The following is a 16426-nucleotide window of genomic DNA, read 5'->3' as shown; positions in this document are numbered from 1 at the left end:
CTACTGAATTTGACAGGACAAAGGACTTGCTCCCAAAATCTTTTTTTAGCAGTTCTTGCAGTGGTATATTTTCTGATAAAACATGAGTAAAAATCTGAGTAATCAGCTATATCTCCGTGGAGGAAAGGGCAATCACTTTGTACAAAGCTTCAGGTTTGGACTATCAAAGAATTACTTTATTAAAAAAATTATAATAGAGGCAGTTGTCCACTGCTTAATTTGAAAATACCTAAGAAACCCTTGAAGCATGGGTGTTTTCTGATCTGTGTAAAGTTCCCTCTGACTTGCAGATTCCTGCACTTCCACAGATGTTTTCTTTTGAGGAACTTGCCCCAGCAAAGAACAACAGGTATCGAACATTTCACTAATAAAAAGAGTCAACATTAAAAATGGCTGATTGAATGCATACAAATAAGCATAGGCTGTGTAACCTTGGCCATTTCATAGTACAAATATTAATAACAGGAAAGACTGAAATTTATCCAGCAGCATATACAGCAGTTACTACACTGGGTATACTTGACAGTGAAAATTACAATACCAATCATCAGGTCTTCTCCATCCTGACAATGCCATTTACAACAGAAACTCTTCAGTTCTGCTTCGCTGTCCTAAAACGGATGGAAATAGTTATAGCAAATTGTTTCTTATGGAATTGCTTGGTGTCTTTACAAGCCACTTACATTTGAAGCAGCATCCACAGTTTATGGAGAATTCTAAAAGTACCCATGTAGGCTTTCATATGGCATTACACTGCAAAACAAATCCATAACGTGTGAAAACCAGGTTTATATCAACCTGCAAAAGCCAGTTGATAAAATTCATGGACCAATTCTTAAAATCTAAGCTATAAAGAGAATGAAATGTATTAAAAGATTTGAGGTTTATAAAAAGTAACCTTTTTATACCATATTTTTACTTTACAAAAATATTGAAATAATTCATGAGTTTTTCACTCTGCACCAGCTTTAAAAAAAATACTATCAAATTTTGACTTGCACCTTTAATGCATCTGAAAGCACCATCAGGGGATACTTTTAACATAAAGGAGGATACCGTTGACTAGATTTAGGGAGGTATTTAAAACCCAGAAGCTTGCAGCAAAAGCACTCTATTACAAGAGATTCAACGTAATTTTTAGACATATCTGGACGCAAGCCTTGAACAGGCAGAAGGGAGTCTTCCACAAAACTTGCTTATATCATACTTCGGTGAATATACTTACTAAGAGGTGGCCGAAAGCCTTTAAAAGACATCACTTTCACCTCGAGTGGGAAAAATCAGAGCTGTCTCTGCATGTTGAGAACTTGATTGGTCTTTCCTGCTTCTTGTTCTGTCGGGCTCGTGCCACTCGTTATCTGTCCCTCAGGCAATATCAACCTTGCAGATATACAATGTTTGGCACTAGAAGGGTATGGCATGTCACAGTCTCTTGTCACCCCTGCATACATTCACACACTGAATCATGCATTCTCAGTCCTGAAACAGAGAAGTTTCAGTGTGTTCATCTCCTCCTAGTTTCTTCTGAACTATCTGAATGGGGTCCTCCAAAAAGTTTAGAATACGAAAACTATACTATACTTCCCTGTTCTTTTACATTTATATATATATATTCCTTTTTTTTTTTTTGCAAATTGAACACTGAATCATGATTATCATTTAATTTACATCACTACGTGCTAGAGCTCTGTATTTCTTCTGAAAACCAGAAGTGAGCTGCATAGGATTTCTGTTGAAAGTAACATAAAGAACTTAAATTGCATTTAAAAAGACTTTTAAATTCAAAAACCAGTTCTGATAGTATTTATATTTATGACCTAATTAAACAGAATTTAGTTTATTTTCCATTGACAGCCTTACAAACATGACAATGTATCTTTTTAATTAAGAACTATTTTGCAAACCTATTCTAACCTGAACGGTTGATTTATGGGAGTGTTGAAGACTACTATGCTCCTATTTTTTCCCCAGAAAACAGTTTTCACAACAGCAACATTGAATGCTACAGTTTTGTTATTTTTGAAAAGGTTTCTTTTGTTTGTTTGTTTGTTTTTGCCATTGGTTATGCAAATGTGAATCATTCATTTCTAAAATAAAATGTACTACTGGCTAAAGCTGAAAGCTCTGGTCAGAGCCTTCCTACTAGTTTGATTTTAAGTACTGTGCAGTCAGAGTTTCATAGCAGCAAGGAGTCGTGGGTGAGTTTCCCCAGCTGAAGTAACTGATCTGTATGTGTGGGTCAGGGTTTGGGTTTTTTTGAGGCTTTCAGATGATGCTGCTGTATCAGTGTCCTGCAGACAGACTGCACACAGTGGATCAAATGATAATCATGATGATAACCAGACTAAGAACACTACAGCTTGCTGCTCTACTTGTAGTACGCTGTTCAGTTATTCCTATAGCCCCACTGTCAACCCTTAATTTGGACTGTAAAATCAGAGCTTCTTCAAGCTGTGTTTTTGTTTTGTTTACAATGTGGTTTCGTACTCCAAGCGCTCCTGGATAAGAGCATCATCTTTATACTGTAGCCGCGGAGGAGCAGGGGAACATTCAAACGCTAAGATCGCCTTCCTCAGGCTCCTGTCCAACACGTGTCTCTCCCATGCTGGGTACCTGTTCCTGAACAGATCGATTTTAATGACAGACTCCTCAATCCTTGGTGGCCGGGATGAAGGTGTGGACGGTGCGGTGGGTCTCACCTGAAACACAGGCACACACCCGTCTCTTTCCGCAAATTTTTGATCCCGCTCGCTCGTGACGCTCCGGTTGTTGGAGATGGACCGTAGAGTGTTTGTGGCCCCTTCTGGGGGTAGGGTGAAGGCAGCGGCAGGGTCCTCACAAGCACAGCTTGGTGACTGCCCAAACCTTGGTCCGTTGGGGTGAAAGAAGGCATAGTACATGAGCATAAAAACAATGCCTGTTAAAAAGCTGCTGAACACTACACACAGTGCTGGTATGGCAAATGCATCAGAGATTGGAGGGGCCTTGTACAGATACCAGAGAGCACTCAAGGCGGTGTTTTCTAAAAGGATCACAAAATAGTAAATGAAAAGCCTACAGCGTGTCCTTCCTTCCTTGACATTGAACCAGCTGAAGATATAGATTATGCCAACAACCATGTCGAAAACTATCTCCTCCCATTTAGTGATGCAAAACTCTGTCTCGCAGTGGACAATCCAGAAGGTCATGATGCACCAGTGCAGCACGATGAAGATCCCAAAGTACAGCTGGAAAACCGAGGCAAACAAAGCAAAAGTAATGACCCGTGCTGCAATTGTGAAGAAATGCCAGCAAAACTGGATTATAACAGCCATATAACTGATGGGTTTCTTGTCATCACGGGAGTCACGAAGGGCCTTTTGGTAGGAGGCCAAAGCCCAAGCCAGGGATACAAGAGATGCTGCAGCAGTAAGACCTGGAAGGAAACAGGAGATGCTGTTAAGGCATAATTAGTATATCAGCCCTGGGTTGAAACTGGTGAGATCCTTGCTGCTTTAAATGAGCTCTTCACCACTCACATAATTAAACCTCCTCATTCTCCTTTAGCTCAGGCAGCACTGAGAAATGGACTTCTACCGCTGAGATGTCATTGTCCTTACAATGCTGGATGCACACAAACAAGAGAGACCAGCAAACTACACTCCAAAACACTTCTCTAGCAATTTAATATTTGAAAAAATTTTATTGATTCACAACTTCGAGCAAGTCAGGAATAGGTGTCTCTGTGTGATTTAACAGTATCTACTGTGGTTATAAAGAAGGAATATGAGTTTTCTGATTTTAATAAGTCATTAAAGAAGCCTAATATAAAGCAATCAAGTCTTTTGAATGAAAATGTCAGCATCAAATAGATATAAACTAAATCAATAATGATTTGAGTATAAATCTACATTTAAAAAACCCTAATGTTACTCTTGTTACACCAAAGTTTAAACTCGTGCTGAGGGAAAAGTGTTGCCTATTTTGATATTTCCACCACTTTTAAACAGAATTTTAAGAAGTAGAAAATATAAAAACTTTATTTTCTTCCAGTTAGAAATCAAATTTATTTTAGAAATGTTGGAATTTTCTACTGAACTAAAATTCTGAGTACAGATACTCCTAAAGTAGAGAGTTATGACTTAATGTCTGTATAGCCATTCTGTCTCCCATATATCACAGAATTGCCTATTTATGAGGCCTTGAATGATAGTATTTCTGGAAAACCTGTCAAATATTTTTCACAAAAAGAATTCAATATAAAATTACTTCAATGAGATTTTCAAACATTAGTTTTGTAAAAATAATTCCTATTCACATGAAAATGCAAAACCAGTAAAAAAACCCCCACAACAAACCCTTTCTATGCTTATTTTGAATGTGTATTATTCTGTTTTCCACGAGTTTGATTGTTCTTGGTAGGTAAACTTAAAAAAAGAAGTTGCTCTGCAACTGAATCTAATTTTTAAACTAATCTGTTACTTCCATGCACTACCAGAAAAATACCTTACATTCCCATTTAAGCTGTAATATAGTTCAGCATAGTTATTGAAATTCCTAACAGTTACATAGCATTCTGTTAGAAATGAATGATAATTCTTCTTTACTAGATGATTAATTTTGATTTACTTATGACTTGTATCCAGCTGCTTTGGATGGAAATGGGAATTCAAATGAAATGCAAAACCCCATCCTTTTAAGCATATTTATTATTTAAATAAAATGGCAATAAATATGTTGTATACAGAGGAAAAATGTATCAAACATTTTATACTTAAAACTGGTTTATTACCAAATCAAATTTTATATACAGTTAATGAATGAATTCATAAGTCTCAGCATCCCAGACTGAGAATTTATTCACTTCAAGATAATGATGCTTCAGCTTACTCAATTTCTAAATGGTTCCTTAACTTTGAACTAGTTATTAAAGCAAATCAAAGTGAAATGAAGAAAACATTTCTTTTGTCTGCTTTTATAAGCTGTTTAATCATTTCAACAACCATTGGTTCTGGATGCATAGACAGTATTTTTCTTTCCTGTTCAATATCTTTCACTAAACCTAGCCATCAAGAATATATTACTTAAATATTACAAATTTAATGCAAATTTTGTTAATACAGAGTAGTAAGTTTAAGTCTAAATACATGTTGCTATTCACTTTTTGGAAAAAAAAAAAAGTTTATTTTAAAACAGAAAAATGTAGGCTGTGGAAAAAATACCTGATTCTGAAGGAAAAAAAATTTCTATTTAAGCAATCCATCAGCTTAACACACTAAGATTTTGCTCAGTACGTAGTACAGAGAGATTCATTGCTTTTCAGGAGGGATTGTGTTTGCCAGTGTTTCCCTCTCAGTCACTGGCAGGGTGCTAATTATGTGATGAGCTTCCATGAATCCAAGATTTTAACCCCCCTTTTTTAAAAAATAAAAATAATAAACAATCATCAGAAAGGTAGAACAAACTTAGGATTCTAGGGAAATTTGTTTAAAAAACTTCATAATTTTTCTTCCCCCACGGATGCTTGGATGCCAAAACACCAGCGTTACTTCCAGAATCGTCCTTCACGGAGGGAAAAACTATCAGCAATGAAGACAGGAAAGAGACATGGTATAAATTGCTATTTTAATTTCTGACATGCTTTTCACACTGGGCTGCCTTTCAGTGGCCATTATCTTTGGAGACAACTGTAACAGCTGAAAATATAGGTTCTCATTTTTCTGTAGGAATGTTTTAAGGAAAAACACAGTTCATTTCCCTTCTGAAATGAAAATTTTGGAAAGGTAGATGAGTAGGATAAAGGATAAGAGAATCTTTCAGTACAAATGAGCCACTCTGAACAAGAGCTCAAAACCAGCATTATCAGCACAGGAAATAATAATGTGAGGGAGAAATCCATATATTTTCTTTGCAAATCTAAATTTAATGACCTCACACACTCCCCCAGAGGTTTCTAGAGATATCAGTTTTGCATTAGGAAGTGTAAAATCATGCAATAATGCACAAAGAATGTTCCAAATAAAATGTTAAAATTCATAGGAATTTCTAATGTTATAATGATAATTAATTCAGCCATTGTCTGGGACAGAAAGAAGCAAGTACAATAGCAAGGTGATTCTGTTATTTAAATAGTCATTAGTAGGGAAATATCCTTTGCTTTTACAGAGCAAACTCAGGAATACTGGCATACAGGAGAGAAAAGGAGACAAGGGATTGTACAAAGGGAAATAACTGCCAGTTAAAGTATTATGTATCTACTCTCATGCTATTGGCAACGGTGTTAGGGATATAGAATTAAAATAAGGCTAAATGCTTCATAGGCATCATCCATTTTTCTTTATTGATGAGACGAAGCAGTAAAGAATTATTAAAAGTATAATGAAAAACGAGAACAATAATGTAAAAGTGATGCAAATGGCAGTTTGCTAATAAAGAAATGTCACTATATAAATAATTTGCCGGGAATGGTTAGAGATACAGTGAATTATTGTAGCCCTGCATGGATAACTCATTAATTAGAACATATCAGTGCATTTGCTGAGTATGTGTATAAATCCCTTTATCCATATTTCAAAAGAAGAACTGAAATGAATTTCTATTACTATCAAAACAAAACTTTAAAGGCAATAACATACCACTGGGAAAAAAAGAATGTCCTATAGACCTAATGGAAACCAAGTAATTTGGAATGATGCAGGTGGTTTAACTTCTGCAGTGGGGAAGGCTTATTCGCCATTGAGAAATGAACAGAGAAGACTGGGCTGTGATCTGTGGAGCCACCATTCATGAAGAACAAGCACCTGCCTGCTCAGCTGCAGCCTCTGCACTGTCTTTGGGTGCTTCAGCAGTTTTCTGGTGTATTTGACAGTCTTGTATATCATATATCAGAGTATTGTATATCAGAGTATTGTATTTAGGGTCTTGATCTTACAAATTAAGATTACCTAGCAATTCTCAGTGAATATATACTCAAGAAACTGTATGCTCATCCATTAAGACTGTTAAAAGTCCAGGAAAGCAGGAATTCTGTAAAATGGCCTCAGGAAACAGGAAAGCATGTTCCTCTTTCTTCCTTTTCTAAGCTTCACATTTTTACTGCAGTATATGATTTGGTCTCTAAAGTTCTGTCCCGACGAGGAAAGAAATACAGGCCTTGCACGGGGAAAAGATTGCTTCACATATTGCGTCAGACAAATGATGCTTTTGCTTGTTTCTAAAATGGACACCTGAAAAACTCCGCATGGCAATTAGTGGGGAGTGTACCTACCTACTTCTAGCCCATTGATAATAGTCTCAATAGTGAAACTGGCCAATAATACATTGTGTCAGGAACTAATTAGAATCTGTTTTGAGTGAAAAAGACAATTTAACCTCTCTTATTCTGTTAACTGTTTGCATTTCTTGATTATAGTGTTTATATAAAGGAATGACAACTTTGTAATTAGAGATGAATTTCAGGTGTCCTTAAGACAATGCACTTCCTGTCTGAAAACGAAGAACAGAATTGCCTTGATTGAATTGTAATTTTAACTTCTTCGCCTGGAAGTGATTCATTTCTCCATGTATAAGAAACATTCTTGCATTTTATAGAGTGTGGCATATCTGTACTGGTACTTCAAATGTGATACATAATACACTGCAATGAGCTACAGCTCATTAAAGACAAGATAAAACCAACATCAACATGACTTTCACAAGTGAAAGCAAACATGTATGAGAGAAAAGAAAATGTATATAGAGATGGATACATTCACAAATGTAATATTATTTCAGGGACACAAGCTCAAATAGTTACAGGAGAGCCAATGAACTTCTCTTCAATGGTATTTGTGAGAAATCTGACTGAAATGTTTTATTTGTGAGTAATCCACATAGAATTGCTCACAACAGCTAAAGGTTTTCCATATTGCATCTCTGCTTGGCAATTCACAACTTAATTGTATCCTGCTGACACCTCTGCCTTTGCATTATGGTTCTCCCAATTGATTTAACTCCGAGGAAAGCAATTCAATGTCTAAGTGGCATATATGATTTATTAGTTTGTAATTTTCTCCCACTCCCATAATATAATCCTTGGCTGGGGTGTAACCGAAAAAAATATGGGTCGCATTCTCACACTAATTTTATCTTAGTCCTGTTTTGTACTCGAGAGAGTAAAAGGCACATTCAGGTCCATAAACTACTCTTTTTTTTCTTTTTTCTAATCACATCAGTCCATAAATCCTACATAGAATAAGTACATCTCAGGTCAGCTGGAAAACCTACAAATGAATGAACTGATCAGAGAAAGTGCTCTTTGACATTCAATCTGATTTCAGAAACCAGACTCCTGCCAAGGCTTCTGTCTCTGCTTCATCCTCCTTTCTAAACTTGTACTCATCTCATCATTTCCAGGAATAAATTAATGTAAAAGTAGGAATATCAAATGCAGTAGGTCATCTGGGCATGACAACATCGCCTGGGATCTGAGACTACAAAACATTTTTTAAGGAAACCTATTTTAATGAGTTTTCCACCCAGCTGGAGAAGTGACATTATATGCATCCAAGCTTCCAGGTGCTTCTCTGAACCAAAGCCAAGGATCTCTACCATTTATAGTCTCCCTTAAGGCCTTCATTCTATAGGAAACAGTATATCATGACTGCATCCCTCCAGCTTCAGAAAACAGCTTGTTATATTTGCACAGCTTTTGCCATTGTGCTCTGCAAGTACAGTCACAAGCTTGACATTCACATGGAGGCCTTGCAGCTTGGCAAGCTTGACAGTAGTCTGCGGGTTTCTGCACTACTTTTTTATTCCCATACACTAGTATGGCAATGTATGACATGGTATACATACTGTGCTTCCGCATGGAAAAACTAGGAAAAGGTTCTTCATCCAGAGAGTGGTGAAGCACTGGAACAGGCTCCCCAGGGAGGTGGTCACCACCCCAAGCCTGACAGTGTTCGAGAAGCAATTGGACAACGCCCTCAGACACATGGTGTGAAATGTGGCGTTGTCATATGCAGGGACAGGAGTTGGACTCAATGATCCTTGTGGGTCCCTTCCAACTCAGGACATTCTATGATTCATTCTATGTGGTTTAGTACACAGGATGCTTTACAAGCTTCAGGGCAGCTTTTGATCATACCAGGGACTGTGTCTAGGTTCTCAGCATGTGTTTCATGCTCATGGGTCTCATTCCCTGATCAATAATGTGAGATGAAACCTAAAGATGAAGCATACCTTTTTATGCTTTCCTGTTATCTAAAGAGGTAACAATATAAACTCTTGCCCTCACCCGGGTTATTTCCTGCCCTGACGACTGCAGATGTAGCACTGTACTTAAGCATCCTTACTGGAATCCATCCTTACAGCCTTAAGAGTCTACCATCAGGTTTCTTAGTTAGGGACATTTCTTGTACAAGGATTCTTGTTGACACAGTCTTGCTGGCATATTTATTTTTTTTCAGAGGAAGAGAGCACCACTAACTTAATGTCTGCAGCCAGGTCCGACCCCCTAAAATGTGCTGTATGCTGATTTTAACATATCTTTCTGTATTCCAAGGTTTGTGGCCTTGTTGTCCAGGGACATTCTCTATAAGTATGTTGCCAAAATAATCCTATTACTTCAGCAAGTTTGTCTTATACTAGCTGTCTGTCGTGGTTTAACCCGAGCTAGCAATATAAGCATCATAGCCACTTGATCACTTCCTACTCCCCACCCCTAAATAGGGGAAAGAATCAAAAGGGAAGGAAGAAACTTTTAGTTTGAGATAAACATGGTTTAATAAAATAACAAAATAACACTAATATACTACTATTACTAATAATATATATAAAATGGAAATAGAATATAAAATAAAAGATAGTCAACGCAACTCTTCACAGACTCCATGCACGCCAAGCAGCCAGTCCCAGGAAGCAGCACCTGGTCTCGAACAGCCGATCCCAGAAATATAAAAAGGCAGAAAAGCCCAGAGGCCTCTGCAAAATGGCAAAAGACCAAACTAAAGAAAGTCCCTGACAGAACTCCCCTGAACAGGTCTCTGTCCTGGCTCCGGCAAAGAGAAAACTGGAAGACCCGACTCTCCTTAAATATGAAGCATGATGCTAATGGGATGGAATATTCTTATTGATCAGTCTGCGTGTCAGTCAAGGTCTGCCCCATCTATGTCCCCCTTCCCAGCTGCCTTATATCTGTGGGTAGGGAGCTCAGAAAGTCCTTGACTATAGCAATTAAAAACATTAACTCTGTCCTGGGGTGTTATCTTCTTGCTCTCAAACTAAATGCAAACTGTGACTGTGCTAGCTACAAAACAGAAAGTTTTCTAATAGTGTGAAGGAAAATTAACTCATTTTCAGTCAAATCAGCACACTATCCTAAATCCTAGTCAAAGGCTTTCTGTGCAATTGAAACAAGCTGCTTGAGGTCAGAAAAGGACTTTTTTCATTTTTCTTAGGTGTCACTAGATCTGATTGTGCTTAGATGGAAATGGCACTTTACTGAAATATTCCACTTCTGTAGTTTTAGACTTATAGACTGTTTTAGGCTTAGACTGTTGGCTGCCCACAAACACGAGAGTGACAGTGTCTGAGTCTCTAGTTGTTCACGTTTCCAGTGTTTGCCACAGCCTGCTTTCACAACTGGGAATATTCAAGGCAATATTGATGGCTTCATCAGCTTGTCTGTCAACTTTTGGCTTAACTTTCTCCCACTACACACTGGGGTGGCGTAATACAGCATAAGGGATGACACGAACTCTTTCTTGTTGAAATGTAAGTCAGATTTATGCCTGATACTACTTCTACTAAGTGTTACGTAATGCTTAGAGAACATGCTAGCATACACAAGAAAAATTTCTCCCATCATTTCTTTCAGTTGCTTTCTATAGACACTTCTGGTGAGACAACTTACAGCTGTTTCTTGAATTTGGCTCTCCACAACAACTTACTATTGCCCTGAAAGTCTAGAAACATAACATATATAAAATGTTAGTTTCAACCTTGCTCATTTTACCTCCCCCTAAATTTTTTCCAGTGGTGGTTTGGACTCTGTGTAGGGGACCAAAGTCAACTGACAAAATGTTGGGTCATTGTACATACCTTTAGCAGATTCTTAGGGGCTGTACCAGACACCTGCCTAATGATTTACCTCTTCCTGCACCCAGGGTCATATCCACCTTATCAAATCTGTTAGACATACTGTTACAGTTCCTTCTGCTGAGCAACTATCCTGGTCCTTGCTTTAAACAGATCTACAGCTGAATGATGGTCATAATTTTATCTCAAGCTAACATCAAGAACAGTTGCCTCTCTCCCAAACCCAAACTAAGTATTTTACCCAAATTTTGTTGTTAGTATCTCAGGAGTTCTTTTGGAAACTATGAATAAAATCTACTACAGATAAAGAAAGTCAACTTAGTGTGCAGGGACCACAAGAATCATGAAAGCTGGACTTCTCCTGTCTTTCAAGACACCATAGTCAGTAATTCAGGCCCTCTCTTTCTTCACAGTCAGCTAATGATGAAATGGTTTTGTGGGACAACAACCAAAAGCTTTGCTTCCTTCTCATCAATCTGTAGAAGTAACTGACTGTTTAAGATGCTTGAACTGAAGTCATACTGCCAGAATATTCCAGCTAAGGCCAGTTACTAGCTGACCGAGCATCCTGGGTGATCTCCTCCCTCACATTTTCCTAGTATTATAACTTACAATTCAGGAGTCTTTATTAGCCACTAATCAAGTCCAGTCCTTCACATGCAGTGACAACCGTCAAGTACTCATGTATGTCATGCAGTCTGTGCGCTGCCAGGCTTGGCAAGACAGCATGAGATCATTTTGCCTGTTAGGAAGCTAAACTTAGATTTCTGTACTTTCACAGCTAGACTCCTTGTCTGTTAGGCAATTTGGTATCTTTATATTCTGGTGAAGTAAGTGCAGCATAAACATACCCACTGACTGCGGGCTCATTTCCATGATTCGTACATTTCTTCTTAGGCAAAAAGGGCTTTGGATGTCTTGAAGCTGCTGCAAGTAGCTTATAGAAATCAAGGGATTATCTGGAGACTGCAGCCATTCCAAGCAGAACAAAAGCCCTGCCATTAGCTCTTGAAGACGATCAACATCATGATACCATAATGTTAAGCTAAAGATAGGGCACCATCTACACGAGAATGCTCCACCTGCACTGCGCCATCCAATGCACTGCACATATGGACACCTTCCATAAAGTCAATGGCAGAAGCAGTAGCACTTCTCCCTGCTACCCAACAGGATAAAAAGATATAGGCTGCTAGAGACATTAAAAATCCTGTAAAAACATAAGTTTTGAGGAAACACCTTTGTGTCAATCCACATTTCTGTAGTTTTACCTTTATTTTTCTGTCGAGCTTTTATTTTTGAGCTGCTGAGCTTTGTTTTTTGCTTATGCAACTTCTGGACAAAGCTTGTCTTGGTGTATTCCACTGGTTCAGAGGAACCGGTACCACAGTTTTTCATTCCATGGCTGCTAACAAGATCAACTGGAATTCTTTTATTGGTAACACTTTGGAAAAATATTCATCAAGTGGAAAAAAAAAGTACACAGTACATTCACTGAATGAATCCTATACTTGTGTTAAAACAGGTACCTAAGGATTAAAAAGTTTCAGACAAGGGAGAAAACATTCTTCCAAGGGAGATTTACCTTCACTTTAAATTTTTTTTTTCCTATCTGACTTTATCTACCTTTGTTTTTCAGGCACCATTTTGGCTCAAGTTCTGTAGAATTCAAACAGCTTCAGCATAACATTTCATGTACCTTCAGAATCTCAAAAGTAAAGGTTTCCAATTTTTCACTTAGAAGCCCTCAGTACCTTTGAAATAGCATACTGTGAGGGCATCCTTAGAGATAATGCTTTTCTTTCTTTCTTTCTTGGGGGACAATATATCCTTCCCTTCTCCATAGGCAATGATACTACAGACATCAGGGTATAATCTACCAAGAAGACTTGATGGTTAGTTGTGTTTCCAAGTAATTGTTTTTAAACTAATAGAACCTTCATGTGTCCAGTTATGTAAAGACTAAATGCTGGAAGAGAGGGAGATGTGGACTTTGAAAGCTCCGTCATATATAGTCTTCAGAATGAGGGCGTAAAGCATTATTCCCAATAGCTGTAGGGCTCTTGATCATCTGTATTGCTAAAAGAAGATCCATAGAAATGTCAATAGCATGGACAAAACAATTTAAAACAAATTTCAAATATATGAAGACAATTTTCCTAAGCCTCAATTGAGCTCGTGAAAGATATGTTCTCACTATTAAACAAGCTTTCTGATGTGTTTTCCACCAGCACCTCACAAGCAAAACAGCTTGAAATGACCTTACTGGCTGCAATATGGTGGAACATAGCAGAAATAGCATCTGGTGGATCCAAACTGTCTCTCCTAATTATTTTTCTCAAGAGATACTGAATATCATAAAATACACATAGCAGTATCACACTGGCTCTAGAAATGTCTGTCGAGGATTTGGAAGAGGAAGGGCTAAATCAATATTCCAAATACACCAGATTATTTTATTTTATTTTATTTTATTTTATTTTATTTTATTTTATTTTATTTTTTTCCTTTTTAGAAATTGCACTAGCAATGGCCAGGATCCAACACAGAGAAGACTAGAAGCCAAGGCATGTTTTGGCAAGAAAAATATCCCAAATACCTTACACTGAGTCTTACTACAAATCAATAGCATGGGACCAGGTCACTGACAACAAAACACTGACTCCATGCAGAATGATAGCATGGGGCCATTACTCCCCTTAAATCTCCTTAAGCCATAAGTTTATGATTGGCTTTCAGTGGTTCATAGGCTCATATTGGATTTCTGAAAGGGGATAAATTTCAGCCTCATTAAGCAACTGATATTTCTCCCACTTGCACACTAAAGTCAGTCTAAAGTTAGTACCTTATTTGACACAGTTGGTCTAAGAAATATTTTATATATATAGCATTTTTCTGTGTTTGCCTTTTAAGATTCGCTATGCTCTTCAGCTCTGAAGAGATGCTGAGGATAATGCCTGATATGGTGCTCTGGGACAACAGACAATTAGTATCACTCTGAAAAGGAAATCGATTTAGCATTTGTGCAATCCCTTTTAGCAGAAGGAAAACTGGAGATGTTACCTTTGTCTGGTACATGACGCTATTTAAGTTTCCTTTGGATCAAACTGAAATATTGTAGTTCTCACTGTTTGTCATGTTTCTTTCACTTTGAAAGACTTCAAATACATTTTCACAATAATTCATTAAAAAGACTTATTTTTCTGTTATTGGAAAAGCAATCACTAACCTACTCTCCTCCCTCCCAAAATAAAATCCATATTTTCTCCTATCGTGCAGATAATGTAAATTGAACTAACTGTTTGCAATAATATTCGGTGTGTTCTGGGGGCTCTGGAGTTTAATTCTGGTTCTAGCTCATGCCCAGCTTTGGATTATTTTAGAGTCATATTTATAGCTTTGTCTTCAATATTAGTTACAGAGGTATGAGTTATTGGTAAGGAAGCTCTACCTATCTCTGATACAGCTAGAATATGTCCACGTGATATATGTAGGTAGGCATTATTTATCCGTGTACATTTTGTATGTATGGAATATTTAGATTTATATACTACATACAGACAGATAAACTGGCACAATCTGAAGACTCCAAATAAAACAATGACTCAACATTTCCTCTGAAAAGCTTTTTAATATTTATCTGTGGTTTGTGCCAAAAAGTTGCACCTTGTCGCAAGATTAAATTAATCTAATTTCAGTTTCTGGAGCTTGTCTAGCAGATTTAAAAAGCTCCTCTGGCTCCTGCCATCGAAAATATTTTCCATGTAAAAATACCCAGAGATAGTGACTGAATTACTTTTTCAATCTTTTCCCAATATTCTGGGCTGATCAGTTCCTTAAAGACTTTTATCCCAATGGTTGATTGATGGCCTCTGGGGTCATTTTGTTCCTCTCCTTTGATCTTTCAGTAGCTCCATCCTCCAGGAGGTGTGAGTCACAGAACAGGGCATGGGCTTTTATCAGTGGTCTTACTGGTGGTGTTCACAGTGGTATGCTCACTTCAATGTGTCTACTTCATATCTTGCATCTCCTACATCTACAGATCAAAATAAGGCTCAAAGCCACAACTTGACACTGAGATCTCACAAAAAAGCTCTTCACCCTGCTGACTGCTACACCATGTTCTGCATTACTGGTTTTAAAGACAGAGATTTTCCCATTTTACAGGTACAGTCTGTGTTTCTGATTGTCAAATACACCTTTCTGTATTAAAACATAATTAATTGGACGTGATAATTTTGTCCAAATGATTCAGATCAGCCTGTGATGGTACCTGTCCCATGTACTATTGACTACACCCGCACCTCTGTGCAAAGCCTGCGAAAACAACAGCCACCAGAAACTCAGCCAGCAAATATTACATATCATCATTCATAAGGCTATCAAACAAGATGACAGCAACGGCAAGTATTTGGTAGGTGTTGCTACGCACTTCCATACTCATTCTTTCCTAATTTTCATATCCATCTAGAAGACAGATTTTTGTTAACTTATGTGAGCCCTACTCAATCCTGCTTCAAGATCTTGTATGATTCTAAGTCCCATACATGAATATGCATTATTCATTATAGTTGCTGTCATCATTCTAACTCGTAAGCTTGTCAATGAAAGATAAGAGGTCTGGGTAACAAGACCGATGTTCATTAAAGAAAGGTTTGCAGAATTCTACTATCTGTCCTCTAATTCTTTGTTACCTCAGTATGCACTTGGCCTTCTTATTATTTTATACTGAATTAACATCAGGCTATTCTATATTTATTTTTAGCTCTGTGCAACTTTTTTTTAATAATTTTTAGATTTGTTTCTTTATGTATCTGCTCATCAGTCTGCTCCATAGTAACTTTTCTGAATGACCAACTGATTTCAACAGAATTTGACACAGAAATAGATGTCTCAAAGATACTAAGTTCCGTGAAGTTCAGGGCAAACAACAGCTAGAGAAGGGCCCAAAGAAGTGTTCCCACTGAAAGCAGAATTCAGGTATTTTTATGCCTGAATTTTAGGCATTTTTATGCCTTCAGGGATTTTTATTCCAAAAGCCAGGAACCAATTAGCAAGTGAATAAATATGTTCCTGGCAGCTGGCAAATCCACGTAGATATAACTTTGAGCTAAGCCCAGCAGATATTGCCTCTTACCCATCCAAACCTGAAGTATAAAAGAAAAGTGGGAAGAAAGCAGGGAGTGAACAGTGCAGTGCGGCAATCCAGGGGATTTGAGGAAAAACTGGAGATATTTTGAGGGCGACGGTTAAGGGCAGGAGTAGGAGACACTGTGAGAGGGCTATGAGAATATCATGTATTTATTCCTACAGTAGATATAGAAAGAAGCCAGTAGGAAATGAGGCTTCATTATTTTTGCTGTTT

The 16426-nt window shown here is 37.6% G+C and overlaps 1 protein-coding gene across 1 annotated transcript in view; it reads right to left on the bottom strand.

Annotated features, from left to right (window-relative positions):
• Positions 1–2468: 2468 nt before the first annotated feature.
• XKR4 (XK related 4) overlaps positions 2469–16426 on the bottom strand; it is a 222246-nt gene continuing 208288 nt past the window's right edge. Inside the window, exon 3 of the mRNA XM_065629649.1 lies at positions 2469–3415. Coding sequence (XP_065485721.1) covers positions 2469–3415 — 947 coding nt within the window. The remainder of the gene's footprint in view (positions 3416–16426) is intronic.

This window comes from Caloenas nicobarica, chromosome 2 (assembly GCF_036013445.1).
Source record: "Caloenas nicobarica isolate bCalNic1 chromosome 2, bCalNic1.hap1, whole genome shotgun sequence".
Taxonomy (NCBI): Eukaryota; Metazoa; Chordata; class Aves; order Columbiformes; family Columbidae; genus Caloenas; species Caloenas nicobarica.
The sequence above is the reverse complement of the archived record's forward strand: the minus strand, read 5'-3'. Positions and strand labels throughout refer to the sequence as shown.